The 24,952-nt window shown below is 52.2% G+C and overlaps 1 protein-coding gene across 5 annotated transcripts in view; it reads right to left on the reverse strand.

Annotated features, from left to right (window-relative positions):
• Positions 1-24,952, reverse strand: part of PLEKHM2 (pleckstrin homology and RUN domain containing M2) — a 55,444-nt gene that overhangs the window by 4,434 nt on the left and 26,058 nt on the right. For 3 of the 5 annotated variants that reach the window (XR_003725019.2, XM_077973405.1, XM_028839331.2), the window contains exons 2-14: positions 15,165-15,271; positions 14,702-14,811; positions 13,526-13,625; positions 12,893-12,980; positions 11,237-11,423; positions 9,784-9,843; positions 5,113-5,341; positions 2,827-3,645; positions 2,511-2,580; positions 2,302-2,392; positions 1,927-1,991; positions 1,470-1,558; positions 721-853 (exon numbers count right to left, since the gene is read on the reverse strand). Coding sequence is in view for 4 of the 5 variants with exons in the window: in XM_028839331.2 (XP_028695164.2) it covers positions 721-853; positions 1,470-1,558; positions 1,927-1,991; positions 2,302-2,392; positions 2,511-2,580; positions 2,827-3,645; positions 5,113-5,341; positions 9,784-9,843; positions 11,237-11,423; positions 12,893-12,980; positions 13,526-13,625; positions 14,702-14,811; positions 15,165-15,271 (2,148 nt within the window). In the remaining variant the exon portion in view is untranslated. The remainder of the gene's footprint in view (positions 1-720; positions 854-1,469; positions 1,559-1,926; positions 1,992-2,301; positions 2,393-2,510; positions 2,581-2,826; positions 3,646-5,112; positions 5,342-9,783; positions 9,844-11,236; positions 11,424-12,892; positions 12,981-13,525; positions 13,626-14,701; positions 14,812-15,164; positions 15,272-24,952) is intronic. The other 2 variants (XM_077973410.1, XM_028839336.2) reach the window with 1 other exon arrangement.

The following is a 24,952-nucleotide window of genomic DNA, read 5'->3' on the forward strand; positions in this document are numbered from 1 at the left end:
GCTCTGTCACCCAGGCTGGAGTGCAGTGGCCGGATCTCAGCTCACTGCAAGCTCCGCCTCCCGGGTTCACGCCATTCTCCTGCCTCAGCCTCCCGAGTAGCTGGGACTACAGGCGCCTGCCACCTCGCCCGGCTAAGTTTTTGTATTTTTAGTAGAGACGGGGTTTCACTGTGTTACCCAGGATGGTCTCGATCTCCTGACCTCGTGATCCGCCCGTCTCGGCCTCCCAAAGTGCTGGGATTACAGGCTTGAGCCACCGCGCCCGGCCAAGTGGTACAATCTCTACTCACCGCAACCTCCACCTCCCAGGTTCAAGCGATTCTCCTGCCTCAGCCTCCCGAGTAGCTGGGATTACAGGCGCCCGCCACCACGTCTGGCTAATTTTTGTATTTTTAGTAGAGACGGGCATTCACCATTTTGGTGAGGCTGGTCTCGAACTCCTGACCTCAGGTGATCTGCCTGCCTCGGCCTCCCAAAGTGCTGGGATTACAGGCGTGAGCCATCACACCCTGCCGAGCAAGGGTGTTTTAACCTTAGGACACAACCCAAGTAGGAAGGTGGACATGACCTTCCTCCCGTCCAGGATGGGAAAGCCCCGTCCCGTCCCACCCAGGTAGGCGATTGTGAAATGGCAAAGACGTCTATGTGCATCCCTTAACCTTCATGGCTGCTGCTCTGCCATCTCAGGGGCTGCACCCAGCTTCCTCCCCAGGTTCTTACCTCACACTTCGATTCTTGGGCCACAAATTTGGCCAGTGCCAGCTTCTCCATGGTGGCATCCGTCAGGATGCTGGGGTAGGGTGGTTCTCGACAGCCTTTGATCATGGCTGACTTCAAAGAAGCCAAAAAGAACCTACACAGGGAGTGGGGTGTGTGGTTAGAGGCCTGAGAACAGGGCCACAGCTGCACAGGGCTGAGTCTTGAGCCTTCCTGGCCTGGAGGGGGTCACAGAAACTTGGGGGAGGGGCCTGGCTAGAACCAGCAACCAGGGTGGCAGGTGCGGCAATGACGAGGTCCAAGGTCATCAAACGACAACTGGAACAGGCCTGATCGTTCTCAGTGGCCAAGGGGCCTTGGATTTTGACAGTGAGGGAAGACTGACAAGGAGGGTTGGCAGGACTTGAACGGGTGGGACCTTGAGCCAGGACAAGGATGCAAGCGTTCAAGGGCACACCTGGCCCAGCAGCATGGCTCTCTGCCTTCCTTCCTGTCGGACAGCTCATGCCAGCACCCCCAAGAGTCGCCAGGGGCTGAGGTCACCTGGGCTGACCACACGAGTCCCGTGATTTTCGTCTACTTGCCTGCCTCTCTGAGCAGATACAGGTTCCAGAGGGAATGCATCTGGTTTCCCCTCCTGGATCTCCCACTTCCCATCCCCCACTCCCTACCCCCACCCCCAGGGCACCCACACCTATGTATGGGCAGCTTCGGACTCTCCAGTACTTCAGAGGGGTGGGGTTGCCACTCACTCAGCCAGCGCCACATCAGCCGTGTCCAGCAGAAACTGCTTCCTGCGGTTGGTGCACACCAGCTTCACCGTCTGCTGGTCAAGGCCAACCTGCCAGAAACCACACCCTGACATGCACTTGGGGCTTGGCTGCTGCCTGGTGGAGGAGGCAGTGTGGCCAGGCTGAGCGCTTGCTGGGAAGGAAGAAGCACACCCCGGGCCGCCACCAAGTAGAGCCCCAGAGGCCAGGGGCTGGCATGAGTGAGGGAGGGGCGGTCAGAAATCTAGCACGGGAAGAGGCGACCTCAAGCTTGGTTCTTACCCCCAGCATCGTGTACAGAAGCGTTTCTGAGAGTTAAGTTGGTGCCCAACCCCGGGATATGAGTAAGGGGCTGTGCCTCACCCTGCAGCTCTATGGATAAGTGGCCTGAGAAGCCCTGTACCTACAGCAGGCGCGCAACTGCGGAGCCCGGACTCACCGACACATAGTCAAGTTCATTGTAAGAAACGGCCTCTTCCACCAGGTATGGCTTCTCTGTGGCCCCTGAGAGAGGAGACCCCAAGGCCTATTATCCCCACAGGCCTCTTTTCCCTCCCCCTACCCCATTTTCTTAGACAAAGCCCCCGCTCTTAGGGGCCTCTCCTTGCCCTGCAATAGGAGGATGGTGTGGAGTGCTCACACAGGGAGCCCCAGGCTCACGTCTCAGGGCTGCTGGCAACACCTTCCTTGGGGTGCCTTTCCATCACTGCATGCCAGGCAGCCGGAAGGCAGTCAGAGGGCAAGGGGACTGGGGAAAATGGGCTGAGAGTCAGCCTCATCCACAACCCACTGTCTGCCCGGGGGCGGCGGGCACCTTTCCGGAGCAGGTAGACATAGCAGTCTGTGAGCAGCACGTACAGCAGCTGCAGGTTGCCCTCCATGTGCCCGGTGCTCATCCGGATCATCTGGGGGCCGAAGCAGACAGGGGTCAGGCAGGCGGCTCCTGCCGCTCCAGCGGGGGCGGTGGCCCATCCCGCCTCGCCCTTGTGGTCTCTTGCTCGCTCCTGAGTTCCTAGGACTTACTTTGAACAGCTGCTCTTCGTTTTCTCTGAACACGTGGATCATTAGCAGGAGCAGGTGATTGTTGTCTACTCTGTGAGGGCCAAGTCAGGAGGGCGAGGTGTCAGGTGGGCAGAGGTGGGCAAGGCCACACCCCACCCCAGAGCCAGGGGGTAGTGCCTCCACCTCCCACCCGGAGCCGAAGTTAGGGAGGGAGGCTCACACCCCTTTTCATTCAGGCTAGGTCTTCCTAGTGCTTAATTTATCTGAAGGTCAGAGGCGCAGTGTCCCCAGCTTCAAGGGCGGGGAGAGTCCCATGCCAATCGCACAGTCTTGTTACCTGAACTCCGAGGAATGGACCATCTCCGAAGGGCTCCCCTGTCCCTCATCCACCCCAGAATCCTCAGCGCTACTCAGACACGGGCTGGGCTGGTCTCGCTTGAGCTGGCAGAGAACCTCCTGGGTCCCAGGCTCTGGCTCAGACACAGGCCCCTCCCTGACCAGAGACAGCTGGGCCTCCAGCTCCTGAGCCTCCCTCGTGGTATCCTCTAGGGGCCGAGGCGTCTGTCCCTCTCCTCCTCCTCCCTCTTCTTCTTGGCCAGCAGCCTCAGGGCTACTAGGAACATGCAGCGGTTGGCCAAGCCCTGCAGGGTCATGGTGGCCGCCACCTGATGTAACAGTGCTTGGACTCTCGACGGTAAAGCGGTAGAAGTCCATTGGGGCTGAAAGCCCCTCACTAAAGTCGCAAAGCGGCGGCCTCTCCGGGGCATCCCCGGGAGAGCCGGTCCGAAAGGACTGGTCTGGGGGCTCAGCACGGGAGCACCAGGTGCTGGGGTCCAGCTGCCCGTTGAGCTGGTCGATAACCTTGCTCAGAGGCTGCCCCAGGCGCTCCATGGAGGTGTCCTTCATCTCGGGGATCAGCAGGCCAGGCTCGGAGCGCTCGCTGCTCTCCGTGGTGCTGCTCGGCCCCTCTCCCTCCTCCTGGGGGGAGGCAAGCGTAGTGTCCGGCGAGTCCCGCCCAAGGCTTGGGCTGCCGTTGCGGCTGTCACTGTCCCCCTGCTTGGCACATTTCTTCTGGCTGCAGGCGGGGTGGAGTGGACTCGCCTCCTCATCTGATCTGCTCTTTTTCTTCTTGCCAATTTTCTTCTTCTTGGTGACTCTGGGACAGTAATGACAGGCAGAGAGTTAACACCTGAGGAGTCCAGTGCTGAGGAAAACCAGGCTGGGTCACGGTGGTGGTGCTGGCCATGTAACCTCTGAGGGCACAGCTAGCGTGTCAGTGGTCCTAGGCAGTGCTGGGTGGAGGCACTGGCTCAGGGGACAACAGCGGCTCAGGCCCTGAGGTGCCCCCTTTGCTGGCAGAGGCGGGGTGGGGGTAGCATGGGCTGGGCACAGATGGCTGTGGCCAGAGGAACCCCAGAGTGGGTCCTCCGAATTCCTCCTAATGGAACAGCTGAGCTAGTTGCACACTAGGAAAGGAAACCAGGCCACGGCTGGTCAGACAATGCCCCCTCCGCTCAGCCCCTCTGAGGATGTGGATCCTGAGCTGACCTCACTTCCCTTAGGCATCATGATGGAGGAATCACCCAGAAAGTACTCAGCGCTTTCTGGACTCATGCTCCGGGTCCCACTCTGGTTCCAGGTTGGCTGGAGTGGGCTTAGCTAAGGGACCCCAGGTCTGAGCATGATGCTGCTGTGAACTGGAACCAGCCCATGGGGTGACCTCCTGGCTCCAGTCACCGGGGAGCAATCCCCCACCTCAGGCCAGCAAGCCTGGGCAGTCTGACATGCACACAGGGCTTCTCTTAGTCAGTGTGAAGTTTCAAGAAGGGGTCGGGGAGGTCAGAGAGCTGGGGAGGCTCTGGTCGACAGTCCCTGCTGGCCACCCACCACGTCCCTCCTTTCCATGTCGTGCCCATATGACAAAGATACTTTTCTTTCAGTGAATCTCAGAAATTGTATCTTAACGTCCAAGAACTCCCTTAGGAAGAGTCCAGCCTGAAGGTGCTTTCTGATCTTAGGCAGACCCAGCAAATGCCCCGGCAGCCTGGACATGGCCCCAGACGCCAGCCGCAGTCGCTGCCTGTGCCACGGGTTTCCAAGGGCTTGAGCCCTACAGTGGGGTGAATGTGTGTGTCCCCTCCAAATTGCTATGTTGAAATCCTAACTCCTGATGTGATGGTATCAGGAGGTGGGGCCGCTGGGAGGTGATGAGGTCCTGAGGGTGGGATCCTCAGGAATGGGATCAGTGCCCTCATAAAAGGGACCCTAGAGAGCTTTCTCTGTTCCCCACCACGACACAGCGAGAAGAGGGAAATCTGTGAATCCCTCATCAGAGCCTGGCCACGCTGGCACCCTGACCGCGGACTGCAGGCTCCAGAGCTGTGAGGATGTCTGCTGTGGAAGCCGCCCGTCTGCAGTGCTTTATTCCAGCGGCCGAGATGACTAGGACAGGCCTCCACTTCCTCTTGCTCAAAGAACCTCCTAGAGGTGGGAAGGGTTTCCAGGAAGGTGTGCAACTGCCCTCGGGGGGTGTCCCAGTCTGCCCTGGACGAACAGCTGATGCTGGGAGTGGACAGGTTGGACCCCAGGACCCCAGCTCCTCTCTGGGCCCCTCCCCGCTGACCTGATGACCTCGAGCTCCGTGCAGGCATCTGGCAGGTCCAGGGCCTGGGCCTCCTCCTTCTCCTGAGAGGTGGTGTGCACGGGGGTGGTGTCAGAGGAGGACACGGTCTCTGCCGGCTCCTCGTTGAAGGGGTTCTGGCGCTGGGTGGGGCTCCTGGTGGAGGCCTTGCTGTTGGTCAGGTCAGAGGCTGTGGAGCGGGGGCCGCTGACCGTGTCTGTGAGGTCTCCATCTGGGAGGACAAGGAAGCAGGAGACACCCTATCAGGCACCCCCTGGGGTCCCCAACCCCCAGAGCATGCGTTAGCCCAGGAGGGAGGCAGACTGGCCAGTTCTTCCCAGGGAAACCTGACTGGGGTGGCCCTATTTCGAGTAGAAGCCCCAACCTAACAAGACATGGGATTTGTACTTTAGGAGCAACTTGGAGGGACACCATTTCCACCACCCCTGGGGGCCCTCCAGAGCTCACGACAATTTGGCTGAGTTTGTGTTAAGGGCACAACCTAACAAGACATGGGATTTGTACTTTAGGAGCAACTTGGAAGGACACCATCTCCACCACCCCTGGGGGCCCTCCAGAGCTCACGACAATTTGGCTGAGTTTGTGTTAAGGGCACCGCGGGGAAGCAGCCTCCAGGCTCAAGCTCCAGGCTAAGTCCCATAGGGATAGTGACTTTGAGGCCTCCATGGGTGGCTGGGAGCCCCAGAGAGGAACCAGGCTGCATGCTTTTAGGTTACCCTCAGAGCCTTCCTGCCAGGCCGCTACAGGGGTATCCAGCAGCCCCGTTAGCCCCATACCCCACTTGTAGGGCTGAGAGGCGCCCAAAGTCCTCTGAAGGGTCCCTTGCAGAGGTCAAAGGACACAAAGTGAGAAGAATGGAGGAAGACAGCAGAGAAAGTGAGGGGTGCAGAGTGGGGGCAAAGGCTGGGAGGACAGGATGAGAGCCCAAGGGGTGGGAACCATGGGGCAGAGGGAAACGCCCAGAGTGCAGAGTAGAGACAAGATGACAGAGCAGGGCAATGAGAACGAGGTGCGAAGGGGCAAAGACAGGGGTCTAAGAGGCTGCCCCCCAGGCTGCTTCTCCCCAGCAGCCCCAACCTACACACTCCTCAGGGGCAGGACCAGGTGCCCCTGCAAGGGTGGTGCAGTGGTGCTGAAACTCCATTTCTTTTTTTTTTTTTTTTTTGAGACGGAGTCTGTCTCTGTCGCCAGGCTGGAGTGCAGTGGCACGATCCCTGTTCACTGCAACCTCCGACTCCCCGGTTCAAGTGATTCTCCTGCCTTAGCCTCCTAAGTAGCTAGGATTACAGGCATGCGCCACCACGCCCAGCTAATTTTTGTATTTTTAGTAGAGCCGGGGTTTCACCATGTTGGCCAGGATGGTCTCGATCTCCTGACCTCGTGATCCGCCCGCCTCAGCTTCCCAAAGTGCTGGGATTACAGGCGTGAGCCACCGCGCCCGGCCAAGAACCCCATTTCATTCAAGCATCAGCTCACTGACTGGTCCTTTCTGAGTCATACCCTGACACGGCCCCCGAGAGGGGAGCTGGCTTAGACATCCTGCCCCGCCCAGCCATCTGCTCCTGGTTACTGCAACAGGGCAGGAGAGGGAGCATGGGCAGGTGAAGCACACAGGCCATTTAGCCAGTGGCAGATGGTAGCCACCCAAGCAGAGAGCTGAGGCCCAGCTGGTGAAACCACGTGGGTGAGGGTCAATGGCAAGGGCCACGGCTGGTCATGCTCCATTTGCCGGTCAGTACTCATCTTGCTGGCTGCTATCTGCCCGGAAGAAAAGAGGCAAATATGCGCCCCACAGCCCCACTGGGGGCTCAACCAGCTGTCAACTTAGTGCCTCTTGGAAGCCTCAGGGCAGCTGTCTACTGATGCAGCACACCGTCCTTTTTTTTTTGAGACAGGGTCTCACTCTGTCGCTCAGACTGGAGCGCAGTGGCACAATCACAGCTCACTGTAGCCTTGACCTCCTGGGTTCAAGCGATCCTCCTGCCCTGCCTCAGCCTACAGAGTAGCTGGGACTATAGGCGAGCACCACCACGCCTGGCTAATTTTTGTAGTTTTAGTAGAGACGGGGTCCCCCTGTGTTGCCCAGGCTGGTCTCAAACTCCTGGGCTCAGGTGATCCTCCAGCCTCAGCCTCCCAAAGTGCTGGGATTACAGGTGTGAGCCTGGCCTCCCCACCGCCCTTTTTTTTTTTTTTTTTTTTTTTTTTTTTTGAGACGGAGTCTCGCTCTGTCGCCCAGGCTGGAGTGCAGTGGCGCGATCCTGGCTCACTGCAAGCTCCGCCTCCCGGGTTCACGCCATTCTCCTGCCCCAGCCTCCCGAGTAGCTGGGACTACAGGCGCCCGCCACTGCGCCCGGCTCATTTTTTGTATTTTTAGTAGAGACGGGGTTTCACCGTGGTCTCGATCTCCTGACCTTGTGATCCGCCCGCCTCGGCCTCCCAAAGTGCTGGGATTACAGGCGTGAGCCACCGCGCCCGGCCTTTTTTTTTTTTTAAGTCTGCTGTCTTTTAATATAAGGACAAAAGAGGAGGCTAAAGGCAATGAGCAGCTCTGCTAGAAAACAGCAGCAACATTGAGGACTTTTTCCAGATTTCCTAGGATCCCAGAGCCTGAGTTCTAAGATACAGAAAACCGTGTCTCGGTCCCAAAGCAGGCTCCTGCCAAGCCCATGTGTTCTTGCTCCAGCCCCTGTGATTCTCCTCAGCACATGCGGTTGCACCCAAGAGGAGCCCTGACAGGTGAGTGGGCAGATCATGAGATGTGGTGGGTGTCAAGACCTGGATGCCCACCAGTTCTGTACATAAGCCAGAGACCAGGGGAAGGCCACCCCAGGCTCAGAGTTTGGAGCTGCCCCAAGTCCTGCCTTCCTCCAGGTCCAAGGAGAAGACAGAGCCTCCCCAGGTGGGCTGCCAGAGTGAGCTCAGGAATCCTGCTCCAAGAACTCAGGAAATCTCACCCTGCCCTGAGGCAAGCAGTGCAACTGGGCTGTTAGTTCTCAGGCCGCAGGGAGCTCTGAAAGGCTGCAGAGGAAGGTCAGGCCCTGCTTGTCAAGTGACTGCAACAGGCGTGTCAGGAGGGGGGTTAGTTGTTAGAATCAGAGGGGAAAAAAACAATATCCAGCATGTGTGCTGCAAGAAGAGAGGCTGAGAGAGTACATGACGTTATGATGGAATTCTGGAATCCAAGCTAATTTAGCTCAAACAGGGGACCCCTCAACACTACTCTTGGCCAAGTGTCATAGTGTGCTAGCAGCCCTCACTCTCAGCGCTGCCAGAGTAGACGCTGAGGCCGGAGGCTGAGGAGGCGCTGAGAGTGAGGGCTGTTAGCACTCATCAATTCCGGACACAATAGTTTATTTTTCCCAATGCCACATCTTATTTCCCCCGGAGTTAAGGTATTTCATACTCACATTATTTGGGAAGGGATCACCTGTCCCCCATCACTCAGTGATCATATCTCTAATAATGTGGGGAGAGCCACCTGCCCCTCATCCTCAGGTTGCGGCAGTTCTCACCTCCCCTGTTCAGAGGCCAGGTTCCCTCACCTCCCCTGTTCCAGGCTGGAAGTGGCCCAGAGGGTAGGAGGCTCTTTAATAACAGAGATTTGGACCAGGTGCAGTGGCTCACACTTGTAATCCCAGCACTTCGAGAGGCCGAGGCAAGTGGATCACCTGAGGTCAGGAGTTCAAGACCAGCCTGGCCAACATGGGAAAACCCCGTTTCCACTAAAAATACAAAAATTAGCCAGGCATGGTGGCACACACCTGTAATCCCAGCTAGTTGGGAGGCTGAGGCAGAAGAATCGCTTGAACCCGGGAGGTGGAGGTTGCAGTGAGCCAAGATCGCACCACTGCACTCCAGCCTGAGCAACAAGGCAAGACTCTGTCTCAAAAAGTAAAATAAAATAACAGGGATCTGCTATGGCCTCAGATTTAAGGGGGGAACATTCACCTTATTGGCAACGTAGCCTTTGCTTTGAGTAATCGTGGCAACCTGGAAATAGCTTTGTGAATTTATGTAAGCCCAGAAGTGGAATTTCAGGCAGAAAAATGCCCAGGCACTGCTACTGCCCAGCAGACAGGGTGGGAAGGCTGGCAGATTTCCTTTTAATCTGCTTTAAATCTTCGAAGAGATTCTGTCTGTAAGAAGTTTCAGCTGTACCTGGGCAGTTCCCTTACTTGGACCTCAACCACTCCAAAACATCCACGAGGAAGCCATTAGGAACAGACTGAAAGAATCAAGCTCTTTCTCCTCGATGCTCATCTGACCCAAAGGAGCTTACAACCCGCATGTTTAAAGGCATGGTTTTCCAGAACAAGTCTCTGTTCACTGGGTCAGGCCCTACACAGCCCAAGAGCATCAGCTGGCACTGCAATCAGGAAGGGTGATCCTGTATCCCCCGAAATGCAGCCACTTAGTGACTCTGAAAGGCCACTGCGCAAAGGCAGGAGCCCTGCACTGGGAGAAGGGATTTGCCTATGGCTAGAGGTCCAGTTTTCCCACTGCAGAATTCCATCTATTAGAACACCAAACTTGGCTTTATTATGATTATGGACATTATTATAAATAATAAGGAGCTGATTTGATACATGCAGCAAGCTTGGCATGGAAACATTGCAAAACAGGAAAAGAGGGTAACAGCGGACTCTGGCCCACCTTCCCAGTCTGTGCTGGGTACAGACGGCACTGCTGGAAACACATCTCCAAAATCATAATCTACAAAAACGAGGGACAAAACTGAAGATTAGAAACACAGGCAGTGGAAGGACGACTGGAGGGAGGGGAGGGGAGATGGGATGGGAGACATGGGGAGGAAATAGGAGAGGAAAACTTCAACTTTCTACATTGTATCCAACAACCTTGGGGAAACTGACTAGGGCCCTGGCTGTCTCTCAGCTCGGGCACTGGTCCAGGAGCCTCCAACCAGCCGGAAAGACCTTTCAGGGCCACCCCTTTCCATACCCAGAAGCTGGTTCTGGCAGAGAGAAGCCTTGCTGCCTGTGCCTAGCTTTGTTTTCTACCCATTGCGTTCCTTCCCTCCGTACCCTAGCAGGGCACGGAGACACTGCCCTGGCAGCTGCGGTTACACAATCTCCAAATTGCTGAGGGGACACCTCCATCCATGGATCCATCCTTGCCCTAGCTCTTCCAGCAAGGCCCGCCCCTTCGACTCCTCTAAGGCGGCCCATGGGCCCAACCTAAGGAGACTGAACTGCCGTCTTCAGCTTGCACAGTCAGCAATGCAGGTCTTGCTAACAGCGTGCGAAAGGGACCTACCTCCCTTCCTGGGACATATAACCCATGGTACAGCAGAAATAAAGAAAGAGGAAGGTCAAGGTCTCAATGCTAAGGCAATTCTAGGGTGCCCCAGGGCTGAACTGGGGCTGGGATCCCCTTCCCTGGAGGTGAGGTGGTAGGGTGAAGTCAATGAAGGGCTCTGGTCTCCCACAGGGGATAGAGTGGGGGAAAACGGCCAGTTTTATTCATGAACACCAGGGCCTAAGGTTTGAGAGAAACCAGGCTGTTCCAGTAAGTCATTGGGTCAAGACAACAAAATGACCTGGAGCTGCTTCCTCGGTCTCTGATGCAAAGGGTGCGACCATCCCACACATCAGCGATCGCAGAAGGAACTCGGAGAAATTGGATGGACACGCAGGACACAGTGGCAAGGTTTCCCTGCGCTTCAGACCTGCCTGGTTCTCTCTTCTTCTAGGGGTTGCTTAACCTCTTTCTAACTGGAATGTGGGTTCAGACAAGCTCCCCAGAGCAGGCAACAGTCAACCCTGTGACAAGGGTTTCCACGTCCCACTGCTAAACCTTCCTTGCTTAGAAAACTGCCCCAGGCATGTGACTAGAACCTTCTGGAAAAGGGTCTAACCTTAATATATATATATATATAAAATTTTGGCTTTTTGTGCCCAGAATCCGCTTTTTAGCCACCACAGGGACTCTGAGGAGATGAAGATCTGGGAAATGGCCAGCCCTGTTTAATTGCAAATTTCAGCCACCAGACCAAAACTAGCCAAGAAAGACGTCACTCAGCCAGGCTTAAGCAGCTCAAGTCTGTTTCACAGCAGGGGCTTGGCCGTTCTGCCCTGGGGCCACTCACCCTCACTAGATGGGGCAATCGCACTGTCATCCCACTCCAGGTTGGTGGAGGTGACGGAGTTGAAGGAGTTGAGGGACAGACTGTCTGAGCCGTGGACCGAGCTGGGAAGGCGGTCTTCGAAGTCCAGCAGATACTGAGGTTTGTAGTAGTCGGGCATGTAGGGGGCCAGGTCTAGGTAAGGGGCATCCTGAGGAGAGAGTAGAGGAGGCCCGTTTGGTGGGAGACTCCGTGTAACGGCCTTCCGTGGACAGCAGAATCCAGGCCTGGGAGATGCAGATGTGCCTCTGTCACACCCTCTATGCTAGTTATTCTTTGGGAAATCAAGGGCTGAAAGTAGTAAATTCAAAGAAAAGCTGCTAAGAAGAGCAGTGTGAATATTGTTGGCTTTTAAAGCTGTGGACTTTAGGCTGATGGAAGACACAGCTGTCAGAACTCAGCTACACCCTTTGATGCCCCCGTTGTCTCTCTCTCTCTCTTTTTTTTTTTTTTGAGACAGTCTCACTGTTGCCCGGGCTGGAGTGCAGTGATGTGATCTCGGCTCACTGCAGCCTCCACCTCCCGGGTTCAAGCGATTCTCCTGCCTCAGCCTCCCAAGTAGCTGGGATTATAGGCACCCACCACCACACCCCGCTAATTTTTGTATTTTTAAAATTTTTTTAGTAGAGACAGGGTTCCGCCATGTTGGCCAGGCTGGTCTCGAATTCCTGACCTCAGGTGATCCGCCCACCTCAGCCTCCCCAAGTGCTGGGATAACAGGTGTGAGCCACTGCACGTGGCCCAAGGAAGGTCATTTGATTAGGATGGGGCAGCTGCATTCCATTCTGAGCCCATTCCAAGAGGTGCCTGGGAGCCTCTTTGGCTCCATGTGGGCCAGCATCACATTTGTACAGGATGTGATGGGGAGAGAAGCTTGAGAACTTGAAGAGGGTGGCTGAAGGCTCATCATGGAGCTGATGACACCTTTCAGAGCCCCAGAAGCCCCAGGCTGAATTTGCCTTGTCCTAACTCTCATGTCCTAAACATGAAGGCCAGTCCTTCTGGGTTAAGATACTCCAGACACTGGGCGCGGTGGCTCACGCCTGTAATCCCAGCACTTTGGGAGGCTGAGGCGGGTGAATCATGAGGTCAGGAGATCGTGTCCATCCTGGCTAACACGGTGAAACCCCGTCTCTACTAAAAATACAAAAAAATTAGCTGGGCGTGCTGGCGGGCGCCTGTAATCCCAGCTAGTCTACTCGGGAGGCTGAGGTAGGAAAATGGCGTGAACCTGTGAGGCGGAGCTTGCAGTGAGCTGAGATCCGGCCACTGCACTCTAGCCTGGGCGACAGAGCGAGACTCTGTCTCAAAAAAAAAAAAAAAAAAAAAAAAGATACTCCAGGCAATGTGGCTTTTCTCCAAGTTGGATAGGGAGATAGGAGGAAGTAACCTGAACCAGGAATTCTTGCCATCAGTAAGGCAAGAGAATCACTTCTCTTCTCACTCAATTCAACGGACCCTGAAACCTTTCCCTCACCCGAAAAAACAAGCTTTGCTCAAGCCCAGTCATACTCAACAAGCTCCCCCACCAAGACCTGAGAAATCAAATCACCACCCACCCTGCCCCTCCCCTGGCCCCTCCTCTGCTTCCCACAAGCAGCGCGGGCCCTGGTGTCTCACCAGGTCCAGCTCGAAACGAATGAACTCCAGCCCAGACACCAAGGTCAGGAAGAGCGTCAGGTGATCGTGGCTGCAGACCAGGGCATTCCTGCAAGACACGAGAAGCCACGATGGTGCCTCTGGGTCTGTTGACCAGCCTGGCCTGAGCTTACCAACATGCCAGCTGTGTTGAAATTTGACACGTGATGTCCCCCACCTTGGAAGGCACCCATCTTGATATAGCTATCGCCCACCACCCTCTCAGCGATCTCCTGCTGGGTTGGCAGCCACACTGCACTGTCCTGCCAGTGTCTTCAGAGATGGATAAGCACAAGGCTTGTGAGGCTCTCAGCAGCTGCTGTACACACTCTGTTCCTGCAGCAACCCCAGCAAAGCCTGAGCCAAAGCTTGGGCACTGGTCAGCTCTGAAGCCTGGGAGGAGGACCAGGGAGCAGCAGAGACCCAAACTGGACCCAGGAGCCCAGATGGGACACTGGTGCTCTCAGTGAAGGCCACCCAGCTACCGGCAAGGTTCTAATGGCTCTCTGGCATCACTGATGTGGCACACTGTGCTGTCTGCATGACAAGAGCCTTTGGGAGGTGGCTGAAGGGGAGCTCTGAGGCTAGGGGAGACAGACCATCCCAGACACTCACTTGACGTAGTACTTATGCAGCAGACCCAGGTTCTCCTGGAACAACCGCAGGTAGCTCTCCAAGGAGTTCTCGTTGAGGGCCAGGTACAGCCAGGCACGGCCTGCAAACAAAGGCAGGAGTAACCGGCAGGAAGGCCTGTCAGAGTGCTGGCTTTGATTTGCCAAGCAAGGGCAGAAAGGAAAGAAAGAGCAGGTCAGGGGACCAGGCACTTCAGCAGCCTTCGCGCTTGGTGGGGTACCGTAACCCTGAGTGCTTTATTTTCCTAGTCAGACCTTAGCATGTAGCTGGCCAGGAAATTCTGATAAAGAGGGCAGACTGCACACTTCAGATAGGTCAAGAAACACCAGGATCCTCCACCGATCCTGTAGGTAACAGTGATCCCGGCTCAGGGAGAGAAACCAGACTCCACAGCACGTGCTCAGGCTGGGATTCCATAGCAGTCCAGCTCTCGCTGGCAGCTCGTCCTCCTTCCCATCACTGCTGCGCCAAAAACCGTCATATGCGGGGAGCAAAGAGGCCTCATGAAGGGGGCTGGCATTTTATACATTTATTTTTTATTTATTACTATTATTTTATTTTTTGAGACAGAGACTCTGTCACCCAGGCTGGAGTACAGTGGTGTGATTGTAGCTCACTATAGCCTTAAATTCCTGGGCTCCAGGGATCCTTCTGCCTTACCCTTCCAAAGTGTTGGGATTACAGGCATGAGCCACTGTGCCCAGCCATTTTCCTAAATCTTTAGAGATAGGGTCTCACTCTTTCTTCCAGGCTGGAGTGCAACGCTGTGGTCATGCCTCACTGCAGCCTCAAACTGCTGGGCTCAAGTCATCCTCCCATCTCAGCCCCTGAGTAGCTGGGACTACAGGTGTGTACCAAGACATCCACCTAATTTTTAAATTTTTGTAGAGATGGGGTCTCATTGTATTGCCCAGGCTGGTCCAAACTCCTGGCCTCAAGCCATCCTCCCTCCTCAGCCTCCCAAAATGCTGGAATTACAGGTGTAAGCCACCATGCCTGGCCTGGTGCTGGCATTTTAACACCCCACTGCTACTGGACACCACCAGGTAATGAGCCTCCCAGGGCTGACCCTGAGGCTAAACCTGGGACAGAGCCCCAAGCTACCCACAGAGAAGGTGGAGCTGGTCCCTTCCCCAGAATCTCCTTGTGACTACTCACTGCGCCCCAGGTTGGTGGCCACGTGCTGCAGCACCTCGATCTGCTTGATGGCCTCTCTCCGAGTGAAATGCACCACAAGCACCCAGTAGCCAGAGGAGAGGTCTTGCAGTCTGAGGAAACAGGACAGGAGCTGCTGTGACCTGCATGGGGCCACCCTGGGAAGCTGCAGTCAGGGGTCCAGCAGTGAGCGCAAGGCAGGAAGTGATGGATCCCCACAGGTCTCCCAGGCACCCAGCACACCTTCATGTCATTTGTGGCGAATCCTCCCCCCATCCTTTATGTCTGCCCAGAGATGATTTACTGGGGTAACTACAGAGAGACTGTGGCCCACTTGAATGGGACAAATCCCTTTCTCCCAAGGGAAGAGAAGGAAGAAAAGGCAGACAAGCTAAGGGTTTCTCTGTGGAGGCTACTCATGGCCTGGGTTGTGCTCCGTGGTCTTTGGAAACTTCCTCCACCTTACCCGTACAGCAGGGCGTGGTCCAGGTGCTCACACAGACGCTGCAGGACCTTGTCATGGTTCCGGATGGCAGGGGTCTCATCCTCACATGCAGCAAAATAGCTCTGCAACTGAAAGAAAAAAAAAATCCCCTCCAAATCAGAAATGGATTAAGAGGAGGGCTACAAAAGTTCTGGAATCAAGAAGGTAGATTTAAAAAAAAAAAAAAAAGGCCGGGCGCGGTGGCTCAAGCCTGTAATCCCAGCACTTTGGGAGGCCGAGACGGGTGGATCACGAGGTCAGGAGATCGTGACCATCCTGGCTAACACAGTGAAACCCCGTCTCTACTAAGAAATACAAAAAACTAGCCGGGTGAGGTGGCGGGCGCCTATAGTCCCAGCTACTCGGGAGGCTGAGGCCGGAGAATGGCGTGAACCCGGGAGGCGGAGCTTGCAGTGAGCTGAGATCCGGCCACTGCACTCTAGCCTGGGCTACAGAGTGAGACTCCGTCTCAAAAAAAAAAAAAAAAAGTCAAATGGTGTATCTACAATGACCAACAGAGATGTCTACCTCAAACCACCCTGTCCCAGGGGCAGCTCTGGCACTGGAGGTTCCAGCAGGCAGCGGCTGTATCTTTACAGCCCAGTCCCCAAGAGGCACCCAGTCAGCAGTCCGCACAGTGACAACTTGAGGCTGGAGGGATCCACAATCCATGCATAGGTCTCAAGTGGTGGCAAGCTTCAGGTCAGGGCCACAGCACGGCACAACTCCAGGAGCACTGCGTATAGTGCTGTCTAGATCGATGCCACACAAACCCAGAGTTGGGGCACTGATACAGAGAGCACTAGGCGCATTTTCCTCCCATTGTCAACAGACCTTTAAACTTTATGTTATTTTTTTTGCCCTGTTGAAAAATTTTTAATTTTGATGCAGTCAAATCTGTCAGTCTTTTCCTTTACAGTTTCCCGTTTTTCCCAATTATATATTAGAAAAGTACCTTGTTTTCTTTTCCTTTTGGTTGTTGTTTTATTGAGACAGTGTCTTGTTCTGTTGCCCAGGCTGGAGTGCAGTGGCATGATCTCGGCTCACTGAAGCCTTCGCCTCCCTGGTTCAAGTGATTCTCCTGCCTCAGCCTCCCAAATAGCTGGGATTACAGGTGCCCACCACCACGCCCAGCTAATTTTTTATCTTTACCGTAGAGACAGGGTTTTGCCATGTTGGCCAGGCTGGTCTCAAGCTCCTGACCTCAGGTGATCCACCCACTTTGGCCTCCCAAAGTGCTGGGATTATAGACGTGAGTCACTGTGCCTGGCCTGTGTTTTGAGACAGGGTCTTGCTCTGTCACCCAGGCTGGAGTGCAGTGGTGTGATCACAGCTTGCTGCAGCCTCAACCTCCTGAGTTCAAACAATCCTCCTTCATATCACAGTGGCCCCACTTGTAGCTACCCTCTGCATACACTAAGGGCCGATGGACTGGGACACCTGCCCCACCAGCCTTCTTGCCAGTCTTCTTGACATGGACTAGAATTGCCTGCAGAACCTGACAAGGCTGGATATGGATCTAGGTGCATGCAAGGCTCATGTTAAGCCCTACGCCAAGAAGGACACCAGTGTTCCTGGGCTGGGATGATAAAAGGAGATTTGGACAGTAGGTGAGATGAATTGCAGCAATGTGCAAACCCCACCAGGCTGGTGAGGGCAAGGGCAGCTCCATCAGCCTAGTTAAGGACAAGAAAGCCCAGATATTGGACTGAGTTCACTGCAACCGCAGTTACAGAGAGAGGGCCCCTTTCAAGGCCAGCTCTAGGAGAAAAGTCTCTCCAAGCTCATGTTAGCCATATGCTGTTCTGCTACTGCCCTTCCAATGGCCAGAAGGGAGTGGAACACAAGAAAAGAGCACAGATGTCTGATCCTGATCTCAGGTTTAAGCTCTTGGGACAAACATATTCTCAAGTGTTTTCTGGAAGCAGTGGTAGAGACGGCCACAGCAGGCAAGATACATCACCACATCAACAAGCATGTGCTCCTGGAGAGAGGCCAACAATTCAGCTCCCACAACAAAAATAGCCTCTCTTCTCTGCAGCCCAGAACAAGCCTGGCAGGCCTGTCAGCCAGGACAAACCTCAGTCCTGCAGGGTCTTCCCTTCCCTTCCTCCCAGAGGCAGGCAAATCAGAGCAACACAGGGAAAGATTTCTAGAGCTGAAAGAAAGAGCAATAAGCCTGCAAAAACTGCACAATCCCTCTCAGCAAGAGCTGGAAACATTATTGCACACTTCAGTATTAAGTACGACCACACTGGAGTAGAGCTTTTTTTTTTTTTTTTTTTTTTAGATTTCAAAATCTGAGTAAATCTGAGATCAGAAAGCCTACAGACAGATGTTAGAGCTAGAAGGATCCTTAGAGATCTAGTGCAACGTTCTCATTAAAAAACCAAAACAGGGCCGGGTGCGGTGGCTCACGCCTGTAATCCCAGCACTTTGGGAGGCCAAGGCGGGTGGATCATGAGGTCAGGAGATCGAGACCATCCTGGCTAACACGGTGAAACCCCTGTCTCTACTAAACAAAATACAAAAAATTAGCCAGGCGTGGCGCCTGTAATCCCAGCTACTCAGGAGGCTGAGGCAGGAGAATGGCGTGAACCCAGGAGGCGGAGCTTGCAGTGAGCCAAGATTGCACCACTGCACTCCAGCCTGGGCGACAGAGCGAGCCTCCATTTCAAACAAACAAACAAACAGACAAACAAAAACAGAATATTATTCATTCTCTTGAATTATAATACCCACATGGAAAAGAATGTGTATGTGTGTGTATTTACAGAGAAGAGGTTAAGTCCCTCAATATGGTTTTTAGTTAAGTGACAGACCCAAGGCTGGAACTCAGACTCCTTTCTCAGGCTAAGATACCTTTAAAGAAAAATTATTCTGAAAACATTGCTTATTGTAAAAATGCAAGCAATGGGCCGGGCGCGGTGGCTCAAGCCTGTAATCCCAGCACTTTGGGAGGCCGAGATGGGCGGATCACGAGGTCAGAAGATCGAGACCATACTGGCTAACACGGTGAAACCCCGTCTCTACTAAAAAATACAAAAAACTAGCTGGGCGAGGTGGTGGGTGCCTGTAGTCCCAGCTACTCGGGAGGTTGAGGCAGGAGAATGGCGTGAACCCAGGAGGCAGAGCTTGCAGTGAGCTGAGATCCGGTCACTGCACTCCAGCCTGGGTGACAGAGCGAGACTCCGTCCCAAAAAAAAAAAAAAAAAAAAAAAAAATTGCAAGCAATACAGAAATACAGAGGTGTGTATAAAGAGTAAAGGCCCCCTGCTCCCATTTACTATTGCCAGCAGCTTGGTGTGCACGTATCTCCCCAACTCTTTTCCTGTATACACAGACCTAAGAAAAAAGAAAAAAGGAATGCCAGGAGTGGTGGCTCATGCCTGTAATCTCAACATTTTGGGAGGCCCAAGCCAGGAGGATCCTTGAGGCCAGGAGTTTGAGACCAGCCTCAGCAACATAGCGAAACGCTGTGTCTAAGAAAAGAAAAAAGAAAAAAAATTAAAAATTAGCTGGGCGTGGTGGCTCACGCCTATAATCCCAGCACTTTGGGAGGCCAAGGCAGGCAAATCAGTTGAGGACAGGAGTTTGAGACTAGCCTGGCTAACATGGTGAAACCCCATCTCTACTAAAAATACAAAAATTAGCTGGGTGTGGTGGTGCATGCCTGTAATCCCAGCTACTTGGGAGGCTGAGGCAGAAGAATCGCTTGACCCCGGGAGGTGGAGGTTGCAGTGAGCCGAGATTTGCACCACTGTACTCCAGCTGGGGCGAAAAATAAAAACAAATTAGTTGGGCATGGTGGCATGCACCTATAGTCTCAGCTACTTGGGAGGCTGGGGCAGGGGTCAGGGGGAGGTGTCCCTCGAGCCCAGGAGTTTGAGGCTGCAGTAAGCTGTAACAGCACCACTGCACTCCAGCCTGGAGCAAGAACTTTCTCAAAATAAATAAATAAATAAATAAAAAAGGAAAAAAAGATCATGCTATATTCATTCCGAAACTTGCTTTGCCTTTAAGGAAGATCTATATATATTTCCATATCATTATGAGGCACCATACTTCAACCACTGTTAAATATGGATATCATATCCAGTTCCTGGACATCGCACACAATATTGCAGTGACCATTGTGCGGTCCTGTGTGGATGCTTCTGTATGGTGAGAGCTTGCGAGGGGAACTGCTAAGCCAAGGGACAAACACATTTACAGTCTGCCTGGGACCTGCCACCTGCCCGTCTCGAATGTATGACTGATTTACACTCCTACCATGCTGGTCAACACTCGATATAATTAGTCTCATTTTTTCCAGTCCATTTGGTGAAAAATAGTACCTGTTTTCTCTTCTTCTAGGAACATGTTTCTCTTCTTCTAGGAACTCAGTATGCACAGCCTTTGCCCAATCTTCCACTGGCTGCTTGTGTTTTTTGTTATTATTTGTTGCAGCTCTTTAAGGATTTAACCTAATGTGTTTTTATGTATTATTTTCCCCCCATTATCAATTGACCTTTAAACTTTGCTTATGTCATTTTTTTCCCTATTGAGAAATTTTTAATTCTGATGCAGTCAAATCTGCCAGTCATTTCCTTTACAGTTTCCCATTTTTCCCAGTATAAGATTACAAAAGTGCCTTTTTTCCTTTTCTTTTCTTTTTTTTTTTAAGATGGAGCCTCAGTCTGTTGCCCAGGCTGGAGTGCACTGGCACAATCTCGGCTCACGGCAACCTGCGCCTCCAGGGTTCAGGCAATTCTCCTGCCTCAGCCTCCCAAGTAGCTGGGATTACAGGCACCCACGACCACCCCTGGCTAAGTTTTGTATTTGTTAGTAGAGATGGGGCTTTGCCATTTGGCCAGGCTGGTCTCGAACTCCTGGGCTCAAGAGATCCACTCACCTCAGCCTCCCAAAGTGTGGGGATTACAGGCATGCCACCACGCTTGGCCACAAAAGTGCCTTTTTTCTTTTATGATTTTAGGACAATTTGGTTTTGGTTTTTATGTTTAGATTTTTTTTTTTTTTTCACTGCTGGTTTTTCGTCCTCTTATGTTTTTATTTATTTTATTTTATTTTTATTTTTGATAGAGACAGGGTCTCCTTATGTTGCCCAGGCTGGTCTTGAACTCCTGGGCTCAAGGAATCCTCCTGCTCTGGCCTCTCAAAATGCTAGGATTACAGGGATGAGCCATCACACCTGGCCAGGTTCCCTTATGTTTAGATCTTTATATATGTCATGAGGTAAGGATCCAGTTTCACCACGTTGGCCAGGCTGGTCTCAAACTCCTGACCTTAGGTGATCTGATCTGCTTGCCTTGGCCTCCCAAAGTGTTGGGATTACAACACTTTGGGCGTCACGGCGCCACAGCGCCCAGCCCTAGTATTTATTAATGTTAATTAATGGTCCAGCTCTCCCTAATCCTCCCATCTCAGCCTGCTGGGTAGCTGGAACTACAAGTGCATGCCACTATGCTTGGCTGATTTGTGATGTAATATGCCCCTTTTAAAACTACTTTGTGTTGTTGGCCTATTATATATTCCTGTGCTGGTCCTCCATTTAAAATTTTTAGTTTAGGCCGGGCGTGGTGGCTCACGCCTGTAATCCCAGCACTTTGGGAGGCCGAGACGGGCGGATCACGAGGTCAGGAGATCGAGACCATCCTGGCGAACACGGTGAAACCCCGTCTCTACTAAAAAATACAAAAAAAAAAAACTAGCTGGGCGAGGTGGTGGGCGCCTATAGTCCCAGCTACTCGGGAGGCTGAGGCAGGAGAATGGCGTGAACCCGGGAGGCGGAGCTTGCAGTGAGCTGAGATCCAGCCACTGCACTCCAGCCTGGGTGACAGAGCGAGACTCCGTCTCAAAAAAAAAAAAAAATTTTTAGTTTATTCAGCATTTTGGTATGGGCAGAACAAGTCCACCCCAGCCCCCTCAACATTCTTTTTCAAAACTGTTTCAGTGGCTGGGTGCAGTGGCTCACACCTGTAATCCCAGCACTTTGGGAGGCCAAAGCAGGCAGATCATCTGAGGTCAGGAGTTCGAGACCAGCCTGGCCAACATGGTAAAACTCCATCTTTACTTAAAAAAAATACAAAAATTATCCGGGTGTGGTGGCCCATGCCTGTAATCCCAGCTACTCAAGAGGCTGAGGCAGGAGAATTGTTTGAACTCGGAAGGCTTACTAGCCAAGATCATGCCACGGCACTCCAACCTGGATGGCCGAGTGAGACTCTGTCTCAAAACTACTACAACTACAACAACAACAACAACAACCACCCTGTTTTGGCTGTTCTAGTACATTATTTTAATCAAATTTCACTACAATTCTCTTCTGGATTTGTACTAGAATTATACTGAATCCAGAGATCATTTGGGGGAGGAAATAATACTGCAATATTGAGTCTTCCTATCCAGGAACATGGAATCTTTTCCCCATTTATTCAGGTCTTCTTTTATATCCTTTGGTAATTTTTATAGCTTTCTTTAGATATGTCCTGAACATTTATTTCCAGGAGGCTTGCATATCTACACATGGTATTATGAGTTAGGAAGCAATCTGTGCCTTGAAACAATTTCTGCAAAAAGTACAGTGCAAAGAGTGTATATGCCATGGTGGTGGAGAGAGAAGGCTCAGTAGGCAGGAAACCCGGGTCCAAAGTGTGGCTCTACGACTGCGGAGGTGGGCACCTTTGGCAAATTACTTAACTCTTTAACCCTCATTTTTTCTTATCTGCAAAATGGGTTATAAAACGACTATTTAGACCTGAGCTGTCCAATACAGTAGCCACTAGCCACATGTGGCTATTTAAATTTAAATTAATTAAAATAGGCCGGGCGCGGTGGCTCACGCCTGTAATCCCAGCACTTTGGGAGGCAAAGGTGGGTGGATCATTTGATCCAAGACCAGCCTGGCCAACATGGTGAAACCCCATCTCTACTAAAAATATAAAACTTAGCCAGGCGTGGTGGCATGTGCCTGTAATCCCAGCTACTCGGGAGGCTGAGGCATGAGAATTGCTTGAGCCCAGGAGGTGGAGGCTGCAGTGAGCTGAGATCGTGCCCCTGCACAGAACATTTCCATGATGTAGAAAGTTCTATTGGACAGTACTGATTTGGAGAATAAAATGATAAAATGCATGCAAAAGGCTTAGCATCGGTTTGGTAAGCAGCAAGTGCTTGACAAACACTAGCTGAGATTATAAACAATAACAAACCCATATTCTTGGTCAAACCAATGACATACACAGTTAAACCTAAGTTCAAGTGCAAAGAAGACCTGAGGATGTATCTGCCGTCAATAGTTAATATTCTGTTTACTGGGTCACAAGTTCAAAAAAAAAAATTATTAACTTTTTAAATAGTTATTAATAACTATTAAACTATTAATAACAGGCTGGAGTACAGTAGTACAGTCACAGCTCACTGCAGCCTCAACCTACTGGACTCAGGTGATCCTCCCAGCTCAGCCTCCCAAATAGCTGAGACCACAGGTATGTACCACCACACCTGGCTTTTTTTTTTTTTTTTTTTTGGTATTTTTTTTGTAGAGATGGAGTTCTGCTATATTGTCTAGGCTATGTTGTCTAGGCTGGTCTTCAACTCCTGCACTCAAGTGATCCTCCTGCCTCAGCCTCTCAAATTCTAGGGATTATAGGCATGAGCCATGGTGCCCAGCCCAACGCCTACACTTTAAGCACTCTTCTTTTTTTCTTTTTTTTTTTTGAGATGGAGTGTCTCTCTGTTGCCCAGGCTGGAGTGCAGTGGCATGATCTTGGCTCACTGCAACCTCCACCTCCCGGGTTCAAGAGATTCTCCTGCCTCAGCCTCCGAGTAGCTGGGACTACAGGTGCGTACCACCATGCCCAGCTAATTTTTGTATTTTTAGTAGAGACGGGGTTTCACTATGTTGGCCAGGCTGGTCTCGAACTCCTGACCTCGTGATCTACCACCTTGGCCTCCCAAAGTGCTGGGATTACAGACGTGGGCCACCGCGCCCAGCTAAGCACTCTTTTACAGCAGGTTGATAAAGATTTCGCATGATCTCAGGGGACAAGGAGATCTAGAATCAATGCTACCACCCAGCATAGTTCCTGAAAGGGGCAGAAAGAAGAAGGTCTCTGATTCAATAATGCAAGAACCTGCAGAGCTATGGCAATAGCCTGAGCTCAGATTTTGGGAGCTGGGCAGAAAGCACATAAAGGTAAACAAACAGCAGTGGCACTCTCTTAGCTGCAATGAGGCCGCAGCTGGTAACCACCTCCCGCTCCAGTGAGATCAGAAGGCTCTGAAAGAACAGGAGCGGAAGCAAAGCAAACATCGAAGAAATGAGGACCCCAGAACAGAATTAATGGGGTGAGTATAACAAATATAACCCCGCCTGGGAGCACAATCGCCATCTTTTATGTCAAATTACTCTTTGGTTACACTCAATACCTGCTGGTAGAGCTAATACCCACTACAATTAGGGCCGTGATTTATTGAGTGCACATTCCGTGCATCAGGACGGTGGCAGAGCTGTTAAGAGTGTGGATTCTGGAGTCAGACAACTTGGTTTGAATGTTGACTCTTCTACTCATTCCCTATGTGACCTTGGGCAAGTTACCTAACCTCTCGAAACTCGTTTTCCTTGTCTGTAAAATGGGCTTAGTAATAGGACCCTCCCTATAGGTTGCCATGAGGGTTCATGATGCTTACACTCTGTTTATCAAAGTACATGATACATCGTAAACACTTAACAAATGTTAGCAGCTATGATGATGGCACACTTTTCAAATGTAATTTAATCACCACCGCAACCCCATAAGTAGGTCACAGAGCTAGAAAGGGGCAGAGACAGATTTTAAACCCAGGTCTTTTCATCAAACCTGGGTTGGAGGTCCCTGAATGAATAATGTACGTAAAATGTTAGGCTCTAGCCAGGCATGGTGGCTCACCAGTATAATTCCAGCTCTTTGGGAGGCCAATGAAGGAGGATCATTAGAGGCCAGGAGTTTGAGACCAGCATGGGCAATATAGCAAGACCCCATCTCTATTTTAAAAAACTTTTTTGTAAAGTTAGACTCTATTTAAATCCCATCCTAATATGTTTTAGGGGAACCCAAGAAAAAAAAATGCTGTTCCGGGCAGGGCACAGTGGCTCATGCCTGTAATCCCAGCACTTTGGGAGGCCGAGGCAGGTGGATCACGAGGTCAAGAGATCAAGACCATCCTGGCCAACATGGTGAAACCCCGTCTCTACTAAAAATACAAAAATTAGCTGGGCGTGGTGGTGTGCACCTGTAGTCTCAGCTACTTGGGAGTCTGAGGCAGAAGAATCGCTTGAACCCGGGAGGTGGAGGTTGCAGTGAGCCGAGATCGTGCCACTGCACTCCAGGCTGGTGACAGAGCGAGACTCCATCTCAAAAAAAAAAAAAAGAAAAGAAAAAAAAAAAAAGAAAAATGCAGTTCCCTGTCTTTTAAATCATGAGAACTGGCCAGGTGCAGTGGCTTATGCTGGTAATCCCAGCACTTTGGGAGGCTGAGGCAGGCGGATCACTTGAGGTCAGGAGTTCAAGACCAGCCTGGCCAACACAGTGAAACTTTGTCTCTACTAAAAATACAAAAATTAGCTGGGAATAGTGTGCACCTGTAGTCCAAGCTACTGGGGAGGCTGAGGCAGGAGAATCACTTGAACCCAGGAGGTGGAGGTCACAGTGACCTGAGATCAAATCACTGTGCTCTAGCCTGGGCAACAAGAGTGAGATTCCGTCTCAAAAAGATATAAATACTGATATAAA

This window comes from Macaca mulatta, chromosome 1, assembly GCF_049350105.2.
Source record: "Macaca mulatta isolate MMU2019108-1 chromosome 1, T2T-MMU8v2.0, whole genome shotgun sequence".
NCBI classification, from domain to species: domain Eukaryota; kingdom Metazoa; phylum Chordata; class Mammalia; order Primates; family Cercopithecidae; genus Macaca; species Macaca mulatta.